The sequence below is a fragment of the Hemibagrus wyckioides genome, linkage group LG23 (genome assembly GCF_019097595.1).
Source record: "Hemibagrus wyckioides isolate EC202008001 linkage group LG23, SWU_Hwy_1.0, whole genome shotgun sequence".
NCBI classification, from domain to species: Eukaryota; Metazoa; Chordata; class Actinopteri; order Siluriformes; family Bagridae; genus Hemibagrus; species Hemibagrus wyckioides.
Genome location: NC_080732.1, coordinates 20,449,433 through 20,469,349, shown reverse-complemented (window position 1 = coordinate 20,469,349; position 19,917 = coordinate 20,449,433). Strand labels below are relative to the sequence as shown.

Here is a 19,917-nt window from a genome sequence, read left to right as displayed (position 1 = left end):
CTGGAGAAACGTGCTTCAGGTCTCTGAGTTCTGCCTCAGATAGATTCCGTTAAAATTACAATACATGTTTCTTCACTTCTTGAAATGTTCATTTAGACATTTTTACTTGTGAAAGTGTCAGTGTGAGGGTTCTACTAGCAGATCATCAGATCACCAGATTTTCAGATCATCAGATTATCAGATCAGCAGATTATCAGATCAGCAGATTATCATTTTTAGCATTTATTTGTAGATAAAAGGGAGAAATGATCTGTCAATAAAATGTAAAAAAAATATTTGAAAACAATTTCATATCACGTTCTCTCCTTCTCTCTCTCCCTCTCTTCTTTTCTCTCTCTCTCTCTCTCTCTCTCTCTCTCTCTCTCTCTCTTTCTCTTTCTTTGTTTCAAATAGTTTTTGTGGATCCGTCTCGTTCCTCATTCTCACCACGTCCTGTTCAGTATTACCTGACAGGTGGCTACCTCTTCCCTACTCTCTACAGTCATCTGTACTACATACTACTCTGTACTACAGTACTTACACAGAGCACACTACATCAGAGTCTTGATTCTGAACTGCAGGGTTATAAAGCTCACTACACGCTACACTACACTAAACTACACTAAACTACACTACACTAAACTGCACTACACTAAACTACACTAAACTACACTACACTAAACTGCACTACACTAAACTACACTAAACTACACTACAATAAACTGCACTACACTAAACTGCACTACACTAAACTACACTAAACTAAACTACACTACACTAAACTGCACTACACTAAACTAAACTACACTAAACTAAACTGCACTACACTACACTAAACTGCACTACACTAAACTAAACTACACTACACTAAACTGCACTACACTACACTAAACTAAACTACACTAAACTAAACTGCACTACACTAAACTAAACTACACTACACTAAACTACACTAAACTAAACTACACTACACTACACTAAACTGCACTACACTAAACTAAACTGCACTACACTAAACTAAACTACACTACACTAAACTACACTAAACTAAACTGCACTACACTAAACTAAACTAAACTACACTACACTAAACTACACTAAACTAAACTGCACTACACTAAACTACACTACACTAAACTACACTAAACTAAACTGCACTACACTAAACTACACTACACTAAACTGCACTACACTAAACTACACTAAACTAAACTACACTACACTAAACTACACTACACTAAACTGCACTACACTAAACTACACTAAACTACACTACACTAAACTGCACTACACTAAACTGCACTACACTAAACTACACTAAACTAAACTACACTACACTAAACTGCACTACACTAAACTAAACTACACTAAACTAAACTGCACTACACTAAACTAAACTACACTACACTAAACTAAACTACACTACACTAAACTACACTAAACTAAACTGCACTACACTAAACTAAACTACACTACACTAAACTAAACTACACTACACTAAACTACACTAAACTAAACTACACTACACTACACTAAACTGCACTACACTAAACTAAACTGCACTACACTAAACTAAACTACACTACACTAAACTACACTAAACTAAACTGCACTACACTAAACTAAACTAAACTACACTACACTAAACTGCACTACACTAAACTGCACTACACTAAACTACACTACACTAAACTACACTAAACTAAACTGCACTACACTAAACTACACTACACTAAACTGCACTACACTAAACTACACTAAACTAAACTACACTACACTAAACTACACTACACTAAACTGCACTACACTAAACTACACTAAACTACACTACACTAAACTGCACTACACTAAACTGCACTACACTAAACAACACTAAACTAAACTACACTACACTAAACTGCACTACACTAAACTAAACTACACTAAACTAAACTGCACTACACTAAACTAAACTACACTACACTAAACTGCACTACACTAAACTAAACTACACTACACTAAACTAAACTAAACTGCACTGCACTACACTAAACTAAACTACACTAAACTACACTACACTACACTAAACTAAACTAAACTAAACTAAACTAAACTAAACTAAACTGCACTACACTAAACTAAACTACACTAAACTACACTACACTACACTACACTAAACTACACTAAACTACACTACACTACACTACACTAAACTACACTACACTAAACTACACTAAACTAAACTACACTACACTAAACTACACTACACTAAACTACACTACACTAAACTACACTAAACTACACTACACTAAACTACACTAAACTACACTAAACTACACTACACTAAACTACACTACACTAAACTACACTAAACTAAACTACACTACACTAAACTACACTACACTAAACTACACTAAACTAAACTACACTACACTAAACTACACTACACTAAACTAAACTACACTAAACTACACTACACTACACTACACTAAACTACACTAAACTACACTAAACTAAACTACACTACACTAAACTACACTAAACTACACTACACTAAACTACACTACACTACACTAAACTACACTACACTAAACTACACTACACTAAACAAAACTGCACTACAATAAACTACACTACACTACACTAAACTGCACTACACTAAATTACACTACACTAAACTATACTACACTAAACTACACTACACTAAACTACACTAAACTAAACTACACTACACTAAACTAAACTAAACTGCACTACACTAAACTACACTACACTAAACTGCACTACACTAATCTACACTACACTAAACTACACTAAACTAAACTGCACTACACTACACTGAACTACACTAAACTACACTACACTAAACTGCACTACACTAAACTGCACTACACTAAACTGCACTAAACTACACTACACTAAACTACACTACACTAAACTGCACTACACTAAACTACACTACACTAAACTGCACTACACTAAACTACACTACACTAAACTACACTACACTAAACTACACTACACTAAACTGCACTACACTAAACTACACTACACTAAACTGCACTACACTAAACTGCACTAAACTACGCTACACTAAACTACACTAAACTACACTGCACTACACTAAACTAAACTACACTACACTAAACTACACTACACTACACTAAACTACAATAAACTAAACTACACTACACTAAACTGCACTACACTAAACTACACTAAACTACACTACACTAAACTACACTACACTAAACTACACTACACTAAACTAAACTACACTAAACTACACTACACTACACTACACTAAACTACACTAAACTACACTAAACTAAACTACACTAAACTACACTACACTAAACTACACTACACTAAACTAAACTGCACTACACTAAACTAAACTACACTACAATAAACTACACTACACTACACTAAACTGCACTACACTAAATTACACTACACTAAACTATACTACACTAAACTACACTACACTAAACTACACTAAACTAAACTACACTACACTAAACTAAACTAAACTGCACTACACTAAACTACACTACACTAAACTGCACTACACTAATCTACACTACACTAAACTACACTAAACTAAACTGCACTACACTACACTAAACTACACTAAACTACACTACACTAAACTGCACTACACTAAACTGCACTAAACTACACTACACTAAACTACACTACACTAAACTGCACTACACTAAACTACACTAAAATAAACTGCACTACACTAAACTACACTACACTAAACTGCACTACACTAAACTACACTACACTAAACTGCACTACACTAAACTGCACTAAACTACACTACACTACACTAAACTACACTAAACTACACTGCACTACACTAAACTAAACTACACTACACTAAACTACACTACACTACACTAAACTACAATAAACTAAACTACACTACACTAAACTGCACTACACTAAACTACACTAAACTGCACTACACTAAACTACACTACACTAAACTACACTAAACTAAACTACACTACACTAAACTACACTAAACTAAACTACACTACACTAAACTGCACTACACTAAACTAAACTACACTACACTACACTACACTAAACTAAACTACACTACACTACACTAAACTGCACTACACTACACTAAACTACACTAAACTAAACTAAACTGCACTACACTAAACTAAACTACACTAAACTACACTACATTACACTACACTAAACTACACTAAACTACACTACACTAAACTGCACTACACTAAACTACACTACACTAAACTACACTACACTAAACTACACTACACTAAACTGCACTACCCTAAACTACAGTACACTAAACTACACTAAACTACACTAAACTACACTACACTAAACTGCACTACACTAAACTACACTAAACTAAACTACACTAAACTAAACTGCACTACACTAAACTAAACTACACTACACTAAACTGCACTACACTAAACTAAACTACACTAAACTAAACTACACTAAACTACACTACACTAAACTAAACTACACTAAACTACACTACACTACACTACACTAAACTACACTAAACTAAACTAAACTACACTACACTAAACTACACTAAACTACACTACACTAAACTACACTACACTACACTAAACTACACTACACTAAACTACACTACACTAAACTAAACTGCACTACAATAAACTACACTACACTACACTAAACTGCACTACACTAAATTACACTACACTAAACTATACTACACTAAACTACACTACACTAAACTACACTAAACTAAACTACACTACACTAAACTAAACTAAACTGCACTACACTAAACTACACTACACTAAACTGCACTACACTAATCTACACTACACTAAACTACACTAAACTAAACTGCACTACACTACACTGAACTACACTAAACTACACTACACTAAACTGCACTACACTAAACTGCACTACACTAAACTGCACTAAACTACACTACACTAAACTACACTACACTAAACTGCACTACACTAAACTACACTACACTAAACTGCACTACACTAAACTACACTAAACTAAACTACACTACACTAAACTGCACTACACTAAACTACACTACACTAAACTGCACTACACTAAACTGCACTAAACTACACTACATTAAACTACACTAAACTACACTGCACTACACTAAACTAAACTACACTACACTAAACTACACTACACTACACTAAACTACAATAAACTAAACTACACTACACTAAACTGCACTACACTAAACTACACTAAACTACACTACACTAAACTACACTACACTAAACTACACTACACTAAACTAAACTACACTAAACTACACTACACTACACTACACTAAACTACACTAAACTACACTAAACTAAACTACACTAAACTACACTACACTAAACTACACTACACTAAACTAAACTGCACTACACTAAACTAAACTACACTACAATAAACTACACTACACTACACTAAACTGCACTACACTAAATTACACTACACTAAACTATACTACACTAAACTACACTACACTAAACTACACTAAACTAAACTACACTACACTAAACTAAACTAAACTGCACTACACTAAACTACACTACACTAAACTGCACTACACTAATCTACACTACACTAAACTACACTAAACTAAACTGCACTACACTACACTAAACTACACTAAACTACACTACACTAAACTGCACTACACTAAACTGCACTAAACTACACTACACTAAACTACACTACACTAAACTGCACTACACTAAACTACACTAAAATAAACTGCACTACACTAAACTACACTACACTAAACTGCACTACACTAAACTACACTACACTAAACTGCACTACACTAAACTGCACTAAACTACACTACACTACACTAAACTACACTAAACTACACTGCACTACACTAAACTAAACTACACTACACTAAACTACACTACACTACACTAAACTACAATAAACTAAACTACACTACACTAAACTGCACTACACTAAACTACACTAAACTGCACTACACTAAACTACACTACACTAAACTACACTAAACTAAACTACACTACACTAAACTACACTAAACTAAACTGCACTAAACTACACTACACTACACTAAACTACACTAAACTAAACTGCACTACACTAAACTAAACTACACTACACTAAACTACATTAAACTAAACTACACTACACTAAACTACACTAAACTACACTACACTAAACTACACTAAACTACACTACACTAAACTGCACTACACTAAACTACACTAAACTAAACTACACTACACTAAACTACACTACACTAAACTGCACTACACTAAACTACACTACACTAAACTACACTACACTAAACTAAACTACACTAAACTAAACTACACTAAACTGCACTACACTAAACTACACTACACTAAACTACACTAAACTACACTACACTAAACTACACTACACTAAACTACACTACACTAAACTACACTACACTAAACTACACTACACTAAACTACACTAAACTACACTACACTAAACTGCACTACACTAAACTACACTACACTAAACTACACTACACTGCACTACACTAAACTGCACTACACTAAACTACACTAAACTACATTAAACAACACTACACTAAACTATACTACACTAAACTGCACTGCACTAAACTACACTACACTAAACTACACTACACTAAACTACACTACACTAAAATACACTACACTAAACTACACTACACTAAACTGCACTACACTAAACTAAACTAAACTACACTAAACTACACTACACTAAACTAAACTGCACTACACTAAACTACACTAAACTAAACTGCACTACACTAAACTACACTAAACTAAACTGCACTACACTAAACTACACTACACTAAAATACACTACACTAAACTACACTACACTACACTACACTACACTAAACTACACTACACTACACTAAACTACACTACACTAAACTACACTAAACTACACTACACTAAACTACACTACACTACACTAAACTACACTAAACTACACTACACTAAACTACACTACACTAAACTACACTACACTAAACTACACTACACTAAACTACACTAAACTAAACTGCACTACACTAAACTACACTACACTAAACTACACTACACTAAACTGCACTACACTAAACTACACTAAACTAAACTGCACTACACTAAACTACACTACACTAAACTACACTACACTAAACTAAACTAAACTACACTAAACTACACTACACTAAACTACACTAAACTACACTACACTAAACTACACTACACTACACTAAACTAAACTAAACTACACTAAACTACACTACACTAAACTACACTAAACTACACTAAACTAAACTACACTACACTAAACTACACTAAAATACACTACACTAAACTACACTACACTAAACTACACTAAACTAAACTGCACTACACTAAACTACACTACACTAAACTACACTAAACTAAACTGCACTACACTAAACTACACTAAACTAAACTGCACTACACTAAACTACACTAAACTAAACTACACTACACTAAACTACACTACACTAAACTAAACTACACTAAACTACACTACACTAAACTGCACTACACTAAACTACACTAAACTAAACTACACTACACTAAACTACACTAAACTACACTACACTAAACTACACTAAACTAAACTGCACTACACTAAACTACACTAAACTAAACTGCACTACACTAAACTACACTACACTAAAATACACTACACTAAACTACACTACACTACACTACAGTAAACTAATCTACACTACACTAAACTACAGTAAACTAATCTACACTACACTAAACTACACTACACTAAACTACAGTAAACTAATCTACACTACACTAAACTACAGTAAACTAATCTGCACTACACTAAACTACACTAAACTAAACTGCACTACACTAAACTACACTACACTAAAATACACTACACTAAACTACACTACACTACACTACAGTAAACTAATCTACACTACACTAAACTACACTACACTAAAATACACTACACTAAACTACACTACACTACACTAAACTACACTACACTAAACTACACTACACTAAACTACACTACACTAAACTACACTACACTAAACTGCACTACACTAAACTACACTACACTAAACTAAACTACACTACACTAAACTACACTAAACTAAACTACACTACACTAAACTAAACTGCACTACACTACACTAAACTACACTACACTAAACTACACTACACTAAACTACACTAAACTAAACTGCACTACACTAAACTACACTACACTAAACTACACTACACTAAACTACACTACACTAAAGTAAACTGCACTACACTAAACTACACTACACTAAACTACACTAAATTACACTACACTAAACTGCACTACACTAAACTACACTACACTAAACTGCACTACACTAAACTGCACTAAACTACACTACACTAAACTACACTACACTAAACTGCACTACACTAAACTACACTACACTAAACTGCACTACACTAAACTAAACTACACTACACTAAACTACACTAAACTAAACTACACTACACTAAACTACACTAAACTACACTACACTAAACTACGCTAAACTACACTAAACTACACTAAACTACACTAAACTAAACTGCACTACACTAAACTACACTAAACTAAACTACACTACACTAAACTGCACTACACTAAACTAAACTACACTACACTAAACTGCACTACACTAAACTACACTAAACTAAACTACACTAAACTAAACTACACTACACTAAACTACACTAAACTAAACTAAACTACACTACACTAAACTACACTAAACTAAACTACACTAAACTACACTAAACTACACTACACTAAACTACACTAAACTAAACTACACTAAACTGCACTACACTAAACTACACTACACTACACTACACTAAACTACACTAAACTGCACTACACTAAATTAAACTACACTAAACTAAACTACACTACACTAAACTACACTACACTAAACTGCACTACACTACACTAAACTAAACTACACTAAACTAAACTACACTAAACTAAACTACACTACACTAAACTACACTAAACTAAACTACACTACACTACACTAAACTACACTAAACTGAACTACACTAAACTAAACTACACTAAACTGCACTACACTAAACTACACTAAACTACACTACACTAAACTACACTAAACTAAACTACACTACACTACACTAAACTGCACTACACTACACTAAACTACACTACACTAAACTACACTAAACTACACTACACTAAACTACACTAAACTACACTACACTAAACTACACTACACTAATCTACACTACACTAAACTAAACTACACTAAACTACACTACACTAAACTACACTACACTAAACTACACTAAAGTACACTACACTAAACTACACTACACTAAACTACACTACACTAAACTAAACTACACTAAACTACACTACACTAAACTACACTAAACTACACTACACTAAACTGCACTACACTAAACTACACTACACTAAACTACACTACACTGCACTACACTAAACTGCACTACACTAAACTACACTAAACTACATTAAACAACACTACACTAAACTATACTACACTAAACTGCACTGCACTAAACTACACTACACTAAACTACACTACACTAAACTACACTACACTAAAATACACTACACTAAACTACACTACACTAAACTGCACTACACTAAACTACACTAAACTAAACTGCACTACACTAAACTACACTAAACTAAACTGCACTACACTAAACTACACTACACTAAACTACAGTAAACTAATCTACACTACACTAAACTACACTACACTAAACTACACTAAACTACACTAAACTACACTACACTAAACTACACTAAACTACACTACACTAAACTACACTACACTAAACTAAACTACACTAAACTACACTACACTAAACTACACTACACTTAACTACACTACACTAAACTACACTACACTAAACTACACTAAACTAAACTGCACTACACTAAACTACACTACACTAAACTACACTAAACTAAACTGCACTACACTAAACTACACTAAACTAAACTGCACTACACTAAACTACACTAAACTAAACTACACTACACTAAACTAAACTAAACTACACTAAACTACACTACACTAAACTACACTAAACTACACTACACTAAACTACACTACACTACACTAAACTAAACTAAACTACACTAAACTACACTACACTAAACTACACTAAACTACACTACACTAAACTACACTACACTAAACTACACTAAAATACACTACACTAAACTACACTACACTAAACTACACTAAACTATACTGCACTACACTAAACTACACTACACTAAACTACACTAAACTAAACTGCACTACACTAAACTACACTAAACTAAACTGCACTACACTAAACTACACTAAACTAAACTACACTACACTAAACTACACTACACTAAACTAAACTACACTAAACTACACTACACTAAACTGCACTACACTAAACTACACTAAACTAAACTACACTACACTAAACTACACTAAACTACACTACACTAAACTACACTACACTAAACTACACTACACTAAACTGCACTACACTAAACTACACTACACTAAACTAAACTACACCAAACTACAATACACTAAACTGCACTACACTAAACTACACTACACTAAACTACACTACACTAAAATACACTACACTAAACTACACTACACTAAACTGCACTACACTAAACTACACTAAACTAAACTACACTAAACTACACTACACTAAACTAAACTGCACTACACTAAACTACACTAAACTAAACTGCACTACACTAAACTACACTAAACTAAACTGCACTACACTAAACTACACTACACTAAACTACAGTAAACTAATCTACACTACACTAAACTACACTACACTAAAATACACTACACTAAACTACACTAAACTACACTAAACTACACTACACTAAACTACACTACACTAAACTACACTAAACTAAACTGCACTACACTAAACTACACTACACTAAACTACACTAAACTAAACTGCACTACACTAAACTGCACTAAACTACACTACACTAAACTACACTACACTAAACTACACTACACTACACTAAACTACACTAAACTAAACTGCACTACACTAAACTGCACTACACTAAGCTACACTACACTAAACTACACTACACTAAACTACACTAAACTAAACTGCACTACACTAAACTACACTAAACTAAACTGCACTACACTAAACTACACTAAACTAAACTAAACTACACTAAACTACACTACACTAAACTAAACTACACTAAACTACACTACACTAAACTGCACTACACTAAACTACACTAAACTAAACTACACTACACTAAACTACACTAAACTACACTACACTAAACTACACTAAACTAAACTACACTAAACTACACTAAACTAAACTACACTAAACTACACTAAACTAAACTACACTAAACTACACTAAACTACACTAAACTAAACTACACTAAACTAAACCAAATTATTAAATCGTAAAATAAATAACACAATGCAGACTTATTTAACAGACGGAGTGTCGTCAGCCATTTTGAAATGATTTCTCATCCAGCGTCAGCACCTGGTAGTCCCGCCCCTTTTCCTCTGCAAGTGCTGATGAAAGTGGAGTGTGTTAAAGATGACGTGTCTGACGTTCACACCTGGTTTATTCAGGTGAATACATGAATCATCCAGGAAACTGAAGTGCACTAGTTCTTCTCCTCTTCTTCCTCCTTGGAGTTTTCACAAGACTCTCGCTACTCTACTACAGAGTGGAGGAGAGGAGTGCAGGGGTATGTGATTTGGGACGCAGCCTGAGTTTCACATGTCCTCCTGCTCACTGCAGTGGAGAACCTTTAGCACTCTGAAGTTCACTAAAATGAGAAAGAGCCATGTTCACTGTGTGTGTGTGTGTGTGAATGTTTCAGAAGTAAATTCTTCAGAAGTTCTTGGCTACAGCACTTGACATAATTTTGAAGTCTGTGGTTATCCGGTTCTTGTGAAAATGTTTCTGATAGAAAATCTGACGTTTCTGTGAGGAGCTCAGACACAGAACCAGGAAGAATAACACTCACTTCATCAGAACTCTTTCATCTGAGAGAGAAGATAAATAAAAGAGGATGGAGGAATCTCTGAGCAGGTAATCAGAGCTGCATCTCAGCCCTCACCCTGCTCTACACTCACAGCGCCCTCCTGTGGAGAGACTGGAGAAGGTTCCTCTGGAGATCCTCTTCATGATGCTTTTTTTTCCCCTTTATTCAGAACTTAATCACAGTTCCACTTTATGACCCTGAGGTTCTCCCTGTGTGGTTCTCCCTGTGTGGTTCTCTCGGTTCTCCACTAGTGCTGTTTGCTTCCTTTAGTGGATTTATCACCACATTAGTAATATTTCTGCTTCCTTTTTACTCTTCACTCCTTTTCTGCTCGTTTCTACTTTCCCTCTTTTTGACCTCTGTGTTCATTTCCTGTCCTTCATCACACGTCTCTGCCGTAACTCTAGCTGTGTCCAGATTGTGTCACGTTCTGTTCACGTTTTTATCTTCTTGTTGGACGTGTTATTCATCTCCTGCTCTCCTGGTGCTTCCATGTGTGTGTGTGTGTGTGTGCTTTGGCCTGTTTTCTGCACATCTGTGATGTCCTGTCGTGTCACTGCCCTTAGTCTTTTGTGTTTTTTTATCTGGTGTGGAGTTTTAGTATTTTAGTACAAGTTCACAGCTGATGCAGTGAAATGTTTGTCTTTGTTTCTCTGTCCACAGGAATCAACATCAGAAAAAAAGAACAGAATAAACAAAAAAAACAAAACAAGAATAAGGTAAAGTGTGAGTGTAAAGAACGGAATAAAGATGTAATAAAAAACTCCAGTCTCTGGAGCAGATAATGAAGATAAAGTATGTGTGTGTGTGTTCAGAATGTGATCTCACAGATCTCACAGATAAATAAAAATGATAAAATAAATAAAGCACACGCACACACACATACACACACACACATACACAGAGTAAAGGTCAGAGCAAACATATATGTGTGTGTGTGTGTGTGATGTGGCTGATCCTGCACTCTCCTCCTGGAGACCCAGTGTGTGTCCAGCTCTGATTTTGTCCTGGTCAGCGAGTAGATGTGGTTTTTGTCCTGAGCGCATGCTGTGGAGGAGAGTATTTAACACTGAGTTCTTCAGGAAGTTCTTCAGTGTGTGTGTGTGCATGTGTATGTTTGTGTGTGTTGGTTCAAGCTCCAAGCTGAACTGCTGAACTGCTGAACACGGTATGTTATAGTTATATTTTCTCTGATGTTGTTAATCTCAGCTCATGGTGATGGTTTTGTCTTATTTCAATCTCACTGAGGCCATGTCCACACGTAGCCGGGGATTTTTAAGAAGGAAGATTTTTCTCTGTGTTTTGACCTTTCGTCCACACGCTAATGCAGTTTGAGGTCGTTGAAAACAGAGCTTTTGGAAAACTCCTTTCAAAGTGAAGATTTTCCAAAACTCTGTTATCAGTGGTGTTGTGTGGACAGGGGAAACGGAGATTTTGACGAATTGACCTCTTTGACAGTAACTAGAGACAGATGTAATGTAACAGCTTCTAGTTAATAATGAATGAATAACTAGTTTAATGAATCAGTTATTTTGATGGTTTAATTGGTTAATTAGGTAGTTGATGTGTTATTAACCTCTCTGTGTGAAATGTGTGTCCTCTCTGCAGATGAATAGTGTGTGTGTTGTGGTGTTGGTGATGTTAGGAGCGAGTGGTCATTCATTTAGGTTTAAAGATTTGACAGATTACGTGGATAAACATCAGGACCACTACGTACAGGTAATACAAAATGTACAGGTTTATTACACATTCATTTTCAGTCATTTAATTTCATGTCATGGTCTCAGAGACAGTAGACAGACAGACAGACAGGTGGCAGAGAGACAGACAGACAGGTGGTTGCTTACATTCTGTCACATGATGTGTGTGTGTGTGTGTGTGTTTGAGGCTCTGAGAGACTGGGTGTCTATAGAAAGTGACTCCAGTGATGTCAGTAAGAGAGCGGAGCTACAGCGTATGATGGGTGTGGTGGAGGAGAAGCTGCGGGGGATGAAGGGGAAAGTGGACGTGATGGACATCGGCACTCAGACGGTCAGGACGCAGTAACACAGAGCCATCAGTCACGTGTTTGTGTGTGTGTTTATTACTGATGTACTAACACCTGTCTCTCTCTCTCTCTCTGGTCTGTGGGGCAGCTGGCGGACGGCAGCGTGGTCCCGTTACCTAAGGTGGTGACGGCAGCGTTCGGTGACGATGAGAACAAACACACAGTGTGTGTGTATGGACACATGGACGTGCAGCCGGCCAGGAGAGAGGACGGCTGGGCCACTGACCCCTACAACCTCACCGAGATTAACGGTGCATTAACACTTCCTGTTCTACACACTGAACTTTCAGCCTTTATGTGTGTTAATTCCTGACCCCTGCCTGAGCTGTGTTATAGACATGTTATAAATATGTTTTAATGTTGAATATTCCACCTGCAGGAAACCTGTACGGCAGAGGAGCTTCGGATAATAAAGCTCCGGTTCTGGCCTGGATTCATGCAGTGGAGGCGTATAAAGCTCTGAACGTGGTGAGAATTCACATACACACACACACATATCACACATCATTATTATTATTTCTGTAACTGATATTATTGTGTTGTTTTTGGTATTTTTATGTTGTTTTTATTGTTTTTGTGTTATTGTCATTGTTGTTGTTGTGTTGTTGTGTTGTCCAGGAGCTCCCAGTGAATGTGAAGTTCCTGATCGAGGGGATGGAGGAGACGGGTTCGGATGGACTGAATGCGCTGGTGGAGGCTCAGAGAGAGGAGTTTTTCTCAGATGTGGGTTCCATCATCATCTCGGACTGCAGCTGGCAGAGTTCTCGCCCCGCTCTCACCTACGGAACCAGAGGGAACTGTTACTTCTCTGCTCAGGTCTCAGCAAACTCACTGGATTTTCCCTGATCTCATGTCCAGGTTCTACACCAACTACATGAAGCCTTTAATCTGCAGTTCAGGCTTCATACTGAAGATCAACTTTATTACAATATTTTATGAAAGTGACCTGCTTCAGTGTGTAAAAGGTGTTGTGTTGTGTTGTGTGTTTTTAGGTGGAGGGGCCGAGGCAGGACTTACACTCCGGAGTGGACGGAGGAGCCGTGATCGAGCCCATGAGCGACCTAATCGCAATACTAAGTACTTCCTGAATTTTATTTTTAAACCAGAGCTTTTATTATTATTCACCATCACACACACACACACACACACATACAGGACACGGTGAGTAACTGGTCTGACTGTAACAGTATAACGTTGAATTTTCGGCCTCAGACACGCTGATCAGTGCGAGCGGTCAGATCCTGATCCCCGGTGTTACAGACGCAGTCGCTAACTTCACTGAGGAGGAGAGGAAGATTTATGAGGAGGTGGACTTTGACTTGGACACTTACAAGAGCACCATTGGTGTTGATGGACTGATGTACAACAATAAGGTCAGAATTTAACGAGACATGAAGTTTTTCATTAGACTCTTTACTTCTGCAGTGTTTCTGTGTCTCAGAGTCTCGCTGCTGAAGAGTCTAGGGTTAAGGATAGAGTTAGGGATTAGGGTTTAGGGTTAGTATTAGGGTTAGGGATATGGGTTAGGGATAGGATTAGGGTTAGCATTATAATGTGCTGCATGTTGTAATCTGGTGGACTATCTATGATGGAACGTGATCACGTGACCTGTGCGCACACTCTCTGCTCCTCAAGGTTAATCACACTGCAGGTGATGAATGAGCTTATTTACGATACTTTTGCATTGACTCCACCCACTATTTTACAAATGCACACATCAGACAGACAAATGTGTTGCTGATGTGAAAGAACCTTTAAAACATCAGGATGTCTCGTTAATCCGCCGCTGATGTGGTAAAAGGTTCCTCTGTGTGTGTTTGATCTCCTCATCGCTCAGGTCGACCTTCTGGCTCACCTGTGGCGTTTCCCCACCGTCTCCATCCACGGCATCGAGGGTGCGTTCTCTGGCCCCGGAACAAAAACCGTCATTCCCGCTAAAGTCACGGCCAAGTTCTCCATCCGCCAGGTTCCTGACATGGAGCCTGCAGTGGTGGAGAAACAGGTAGTGTATTGAGAGTGAAGTTTTACTAAAGTAAACTGTTTCCCACATGAACACCGGGTCTCTCTGTCCAGGTCACGGATCACCTGCACGCCGTGTTCCAGCAGAGGAAGAGTCCCAACAAGCTGAAGGTGAAGATGATTATCAGAGCCAAACCGTGGTTAGCTGACCCCAAACACGCGCTGTACGAGGCCGGGAAGAGAGCGGTGAAGAGAGGTCAGATTCACATTGTTACATCATCACGTGACAACATCACATCCTGTTCACGTATCATTACTCACACGCCTCAGCATGATGAAGCTCCACTGTTCCTTTCAGATCGTAACTCTAATGTCTGACTGATTCTTGCCGAGACAGTGAGATGTTCTCGGAGGAAGCTGTGACTCTTAATAACACTAACGAAATGTCCTGCAGTGTTCAGCGTGGAGCCGGAGCTGATCCGAGAGGGAGGGACGATTCCCATCGCTCGCACCTTCCAGGACGTCACGAAGAAAGACATCATCATGTTGCCCATCGGAGGCTTCGACGACGGCCTTCACTCTCAGAACGAGAAAATCAGCAGGTCAGTTCACACAGAGCTGAAATCAGCAGGTCAGCTCTCACCGCTCATGCAGGATGAATGGAGATTGGGACAAATCTCCTGTTAAAGAGGTGTAGCTGAGAGAAGGTGGAGTTTCTGCGCAGTTATGATAAACTTCTGGAGAGATCTGATTGTGTTTTTCAGGTATAACTACATCGAGGGAACAAAGCTGTTCATCGCTTACCTGCACGAGGTTTCTCACATTCAGAAGAACACACGCTGACACGTCTGAACTCACACGTCTACATGATCCTGTGATGAAACCTTCATCAATCACGCTTTTACTGACTTTTAATTTGTGTGTCTCATTTTCTAATGGTCTCTCTCTCTCCCTCTCCCTTTCTCCCTCTCCCTCTTTCTCCTTCTCTCTCTCTCTATCTCTCTCTCACTCACCAGCCCCCCCCCCCCCCCCCCGAGGCACGAAACATCAGAATGTTTATGATGTCATGATTAAAAATATATCAATCACACTGTTGCACATTATATGTAATAATGACGATTGTCCTTTTCAATTATTTTAACTGTCATTTTTTGTCTTATATTCTGTAAGTATTTATACCTTATCAGAAACACACTGCTCAAAAAAATGAATGTAAATTTTAAATCACACACTTCATCTCGATGAACAAAATATTCTGGTTGAAAATCTTGAGAATATGATTTACACTATATTGCCAAAAGTTTTGGGACTTCTGCCTTTACATGCACATGAATGTAATATGGAGTTGTCCCGCCCTTTGCAGCTATAACAGCTTCAACTCTTCTGGGAAGGCTTTCCACAAGGTTTAGGAGTGTGTTTATGGGAATTTTTGACCATTCCTCTAGAAGCACATTTGTGAGGTCACACACTGATGTTGGACGAGAAGGTCTGGCTCACAGTCTCCGCTCTAATTCATCCCAAAGGTGTTCTATGGGGTTGAGGTCAGGACTCTGTGCAGGACAGTCAAGTTCATCCACACCAGACTCTGTCATCCATGTCTTTATGGACCTTGCTTTGGTCACTGGTGTACAGTCATGTTGGAACAGGAAGGAGTCATCCCCAAAATGTCTTGGTATGCTGAAGCATTCAGAGTTCCTTTCACTGGAACTAAGGGGTCAAGCCCAACCCCTGAAAAACAACCCCACACCATAACCCCCCCTCCACCAAACTTTAAAACTTTACACTTGGCACAATGCGGTCAGGTAAGTACCATTCTTCTGGCAACCCCCAAACACAGACAGAGAAGCATGATTGGTCACTCCAGAGAACATGTCTCCACTGCTCTAGAGTCCAGTGGCGGCATGCTTTACACCACTGCATCAGACCCTTTGCATGGCACTTGGTGATGTAAGGTTTGGATGCAGCTGCAAGGCCATAAAAAAACTGTTCCACGAAGTTCTCTACACACTGATCTTGAGCTAATATGAAGGCCACACGATGTTTGGAGGTCTGTAGCTATTGATTCTGCAGAAAGTCGGCGACTTCTGCGCACTGTGCTCCTCAGCGTGCATTGACCCCGATCTGTGATTTTATGTGGACTACCACTTCGTGGACTGAGTTGCTGTTGTTCCCAATTGCTTCCACTTTGTTATATTACCACTAACTGTTGATCGTGGAAAATTTAGTAGTGAGGAAATTTCACGAATGTTCTTACTGCACAGGTGGCAGCCTATCACGGTACCACGCTTGAATTCACTGATCTCCTGACAGCGACCCATTCTTTCACAAATGTTTGTAGAAGCAGTCTGCATGCCTAGGTGCTGGATTTTATACACCTGTGGCCATGGAAGTGATTGGATCCCAAAACTTTTGGCAATATCGTGTACAAACTGGTGTGAGAGTGATGTGGGGGCTGAGGGCTGGAAAAAAAACTCACCAAAAATCAAAGTACATTATTGAAATTACAGTCTGATCTGACTTACATGATCTGACCCGGTCAGTAGTGTGTTTGACCTCAGGCCAGCCCTGGGTCTGTGAGCTCCTGGACAGTCTGTGGTGCTATCTGGCAGCTTTGGAAGCTCTGATACTTAATGTCCAAGACCTTCGAATTTGGATTGAGATCTGGGAGACATAAGGGCCGGTCAATGGCATCAATACCTTCGTCATCTAGAACCTGCCTCCATGCTCTGACCACATGAGGCAAGGCATCATCATGCTCCAGGAGTAACCCAGGGCCCACTGCCCCTGACACTGGCCCTGAGGACACTTGCCCTTTCAAACAGGAGACTTTTATTGTGTAGTGTTCAGAACAGATGTTTGATTTGAAGGCTGTAGGTTGCCAGATTGAGCCATTTAAGAACTTAAACCTTCGTTTTAGATCATAATTCCCCTTTGTAGTGAAATGCAACATCCGTAAGATTCTAAGGATCATGTGATTTATCTCGGGCAGAAACAAACCACATAAACAATGTAAATGTTTCTGTCTAACGTTTACATTCTAAATCTACTGTTTCATTCATTTACATTGTTAATCTACTGCTATTATCTTTATCTACTTCACTGTGTGTTTTATAGGAAATTAAAATAAAGTAAGTGCACTTCATAATATAAACTAAGACCTTCTGCCCACAGAGCTCACTGCAGTCCTGAAGGAAGTGCTCAAGATGAGAAGTGCACTATTTTCTTCCCTTAAAACTATATAACCAGCAGGGATTTACAATCCTGTTTCTTATCTGAAGAAATACTCTATAGAAACAATTCTGTGAACTATGTCTTCTACAGAATGATGTTTAGGACCCAAATCTTAATCTCTAAGGATGAACTTTATAAAGCAGACCAGAGGTTCACCACTCTGGGTTTATCACCACACACTGGCATCGTTTCTGAGGCACAATAGACCCTGGTGGTTTTGGTGTAAAAGCTCTCAGCTCATTAGAATATTAAAATGAACTGATGAAACTTTTGAACTCTGTGATTTGTCCGTGCAGCATTTATTTCTGAGATGTTTATGAAGGTTAATTGCTCGTTTTGAAGCGTACTTTCAGCTGCAGCCTCAGACACACACACACACAGATTCATCGTTAAATGTGCACAGATGTCTTTCTTCTTCTGTTAATTCATTAAAAGTATAAACTCATGAGAGAGAGGTGTGTGGGTCAGTGTGCTGGATCGCCGGACAGTGGACAGTGAAGAGAATCTGTGTTCTAACCCAAGCTCACAGAACAGAATCCTACAACATGCAGCACTACACAAAGATGTTTATCGGTAAATAATACACAGGACATGGAGCTGCT

The 19,917-nt window shown here is 37.8% G+C and overlaps 2 protein-coding genes across 2 annotated transcripts in view; both read left to right on the top strand.

Moving 5' to 3' along the window:
- The window catches only part of cmc1 (C-x(9)-C motif containing 1), a 171,441-nt gene that overhangs the window by 105,426 nt on the left and 46,098 nt on the right, over window positions 1-19,917 (top strand). The window lies entirely within an intron of this gene.
- On the top strand, window positions 13,088-19,765 carry cndp1 (carnosine dipeptidase 1). Its single transcript, XM_058376742.1, has 12 exons — window positions 13,088-13,246; window positions 13,687-13,797; window positions 13,966-14,109; window positions 14,214-14,376; window positions 14,505-14,593; window positions 14,744-14,941; window positions 15,118-15,202; window positions 15,338-15,498; window positions 15,963-16,127; window positions 16,199-16,340; window positions 16,539-16,686; window positions 16,849-19,765. The coding sequence occupies exons 2-12, from the start codon at window positions 13,687-13,689 to the stop codon at window positions 16,925-16,927; spliced, it is 1,485 nt and encodes a 494-aa protein (XP_058232725.1). The 5' UTR covers window positions 13,088-13,246; the 3' UTR covers window positions 16,928-19,765.

Bases quoted from the DNA above. Each gene is read 5' to 3' on its own strand.
- cndp1 (XM_058376742.1), top strand. From the start codon at position 13,687: ATGAATAGTGTGTGTGTTGTGGTGTTGGTGATGTTAGGAGCGAGTGGT. The intron at 13,798-13,965 runs GTAATACAAAAT...TGTGTGTTTGAG, and splicing joins ATCAGGACCACTACGTACAG to GCTCTGAGAGACTGGGTGTC. The intron at 16,341-16,538 runs GTCAGATTCACA...AATGTCCTGCAG, and splicing joins GAAGAGAGCGGTGAAGAGAG to TGTTCAGCGTGGAGCCGGAG.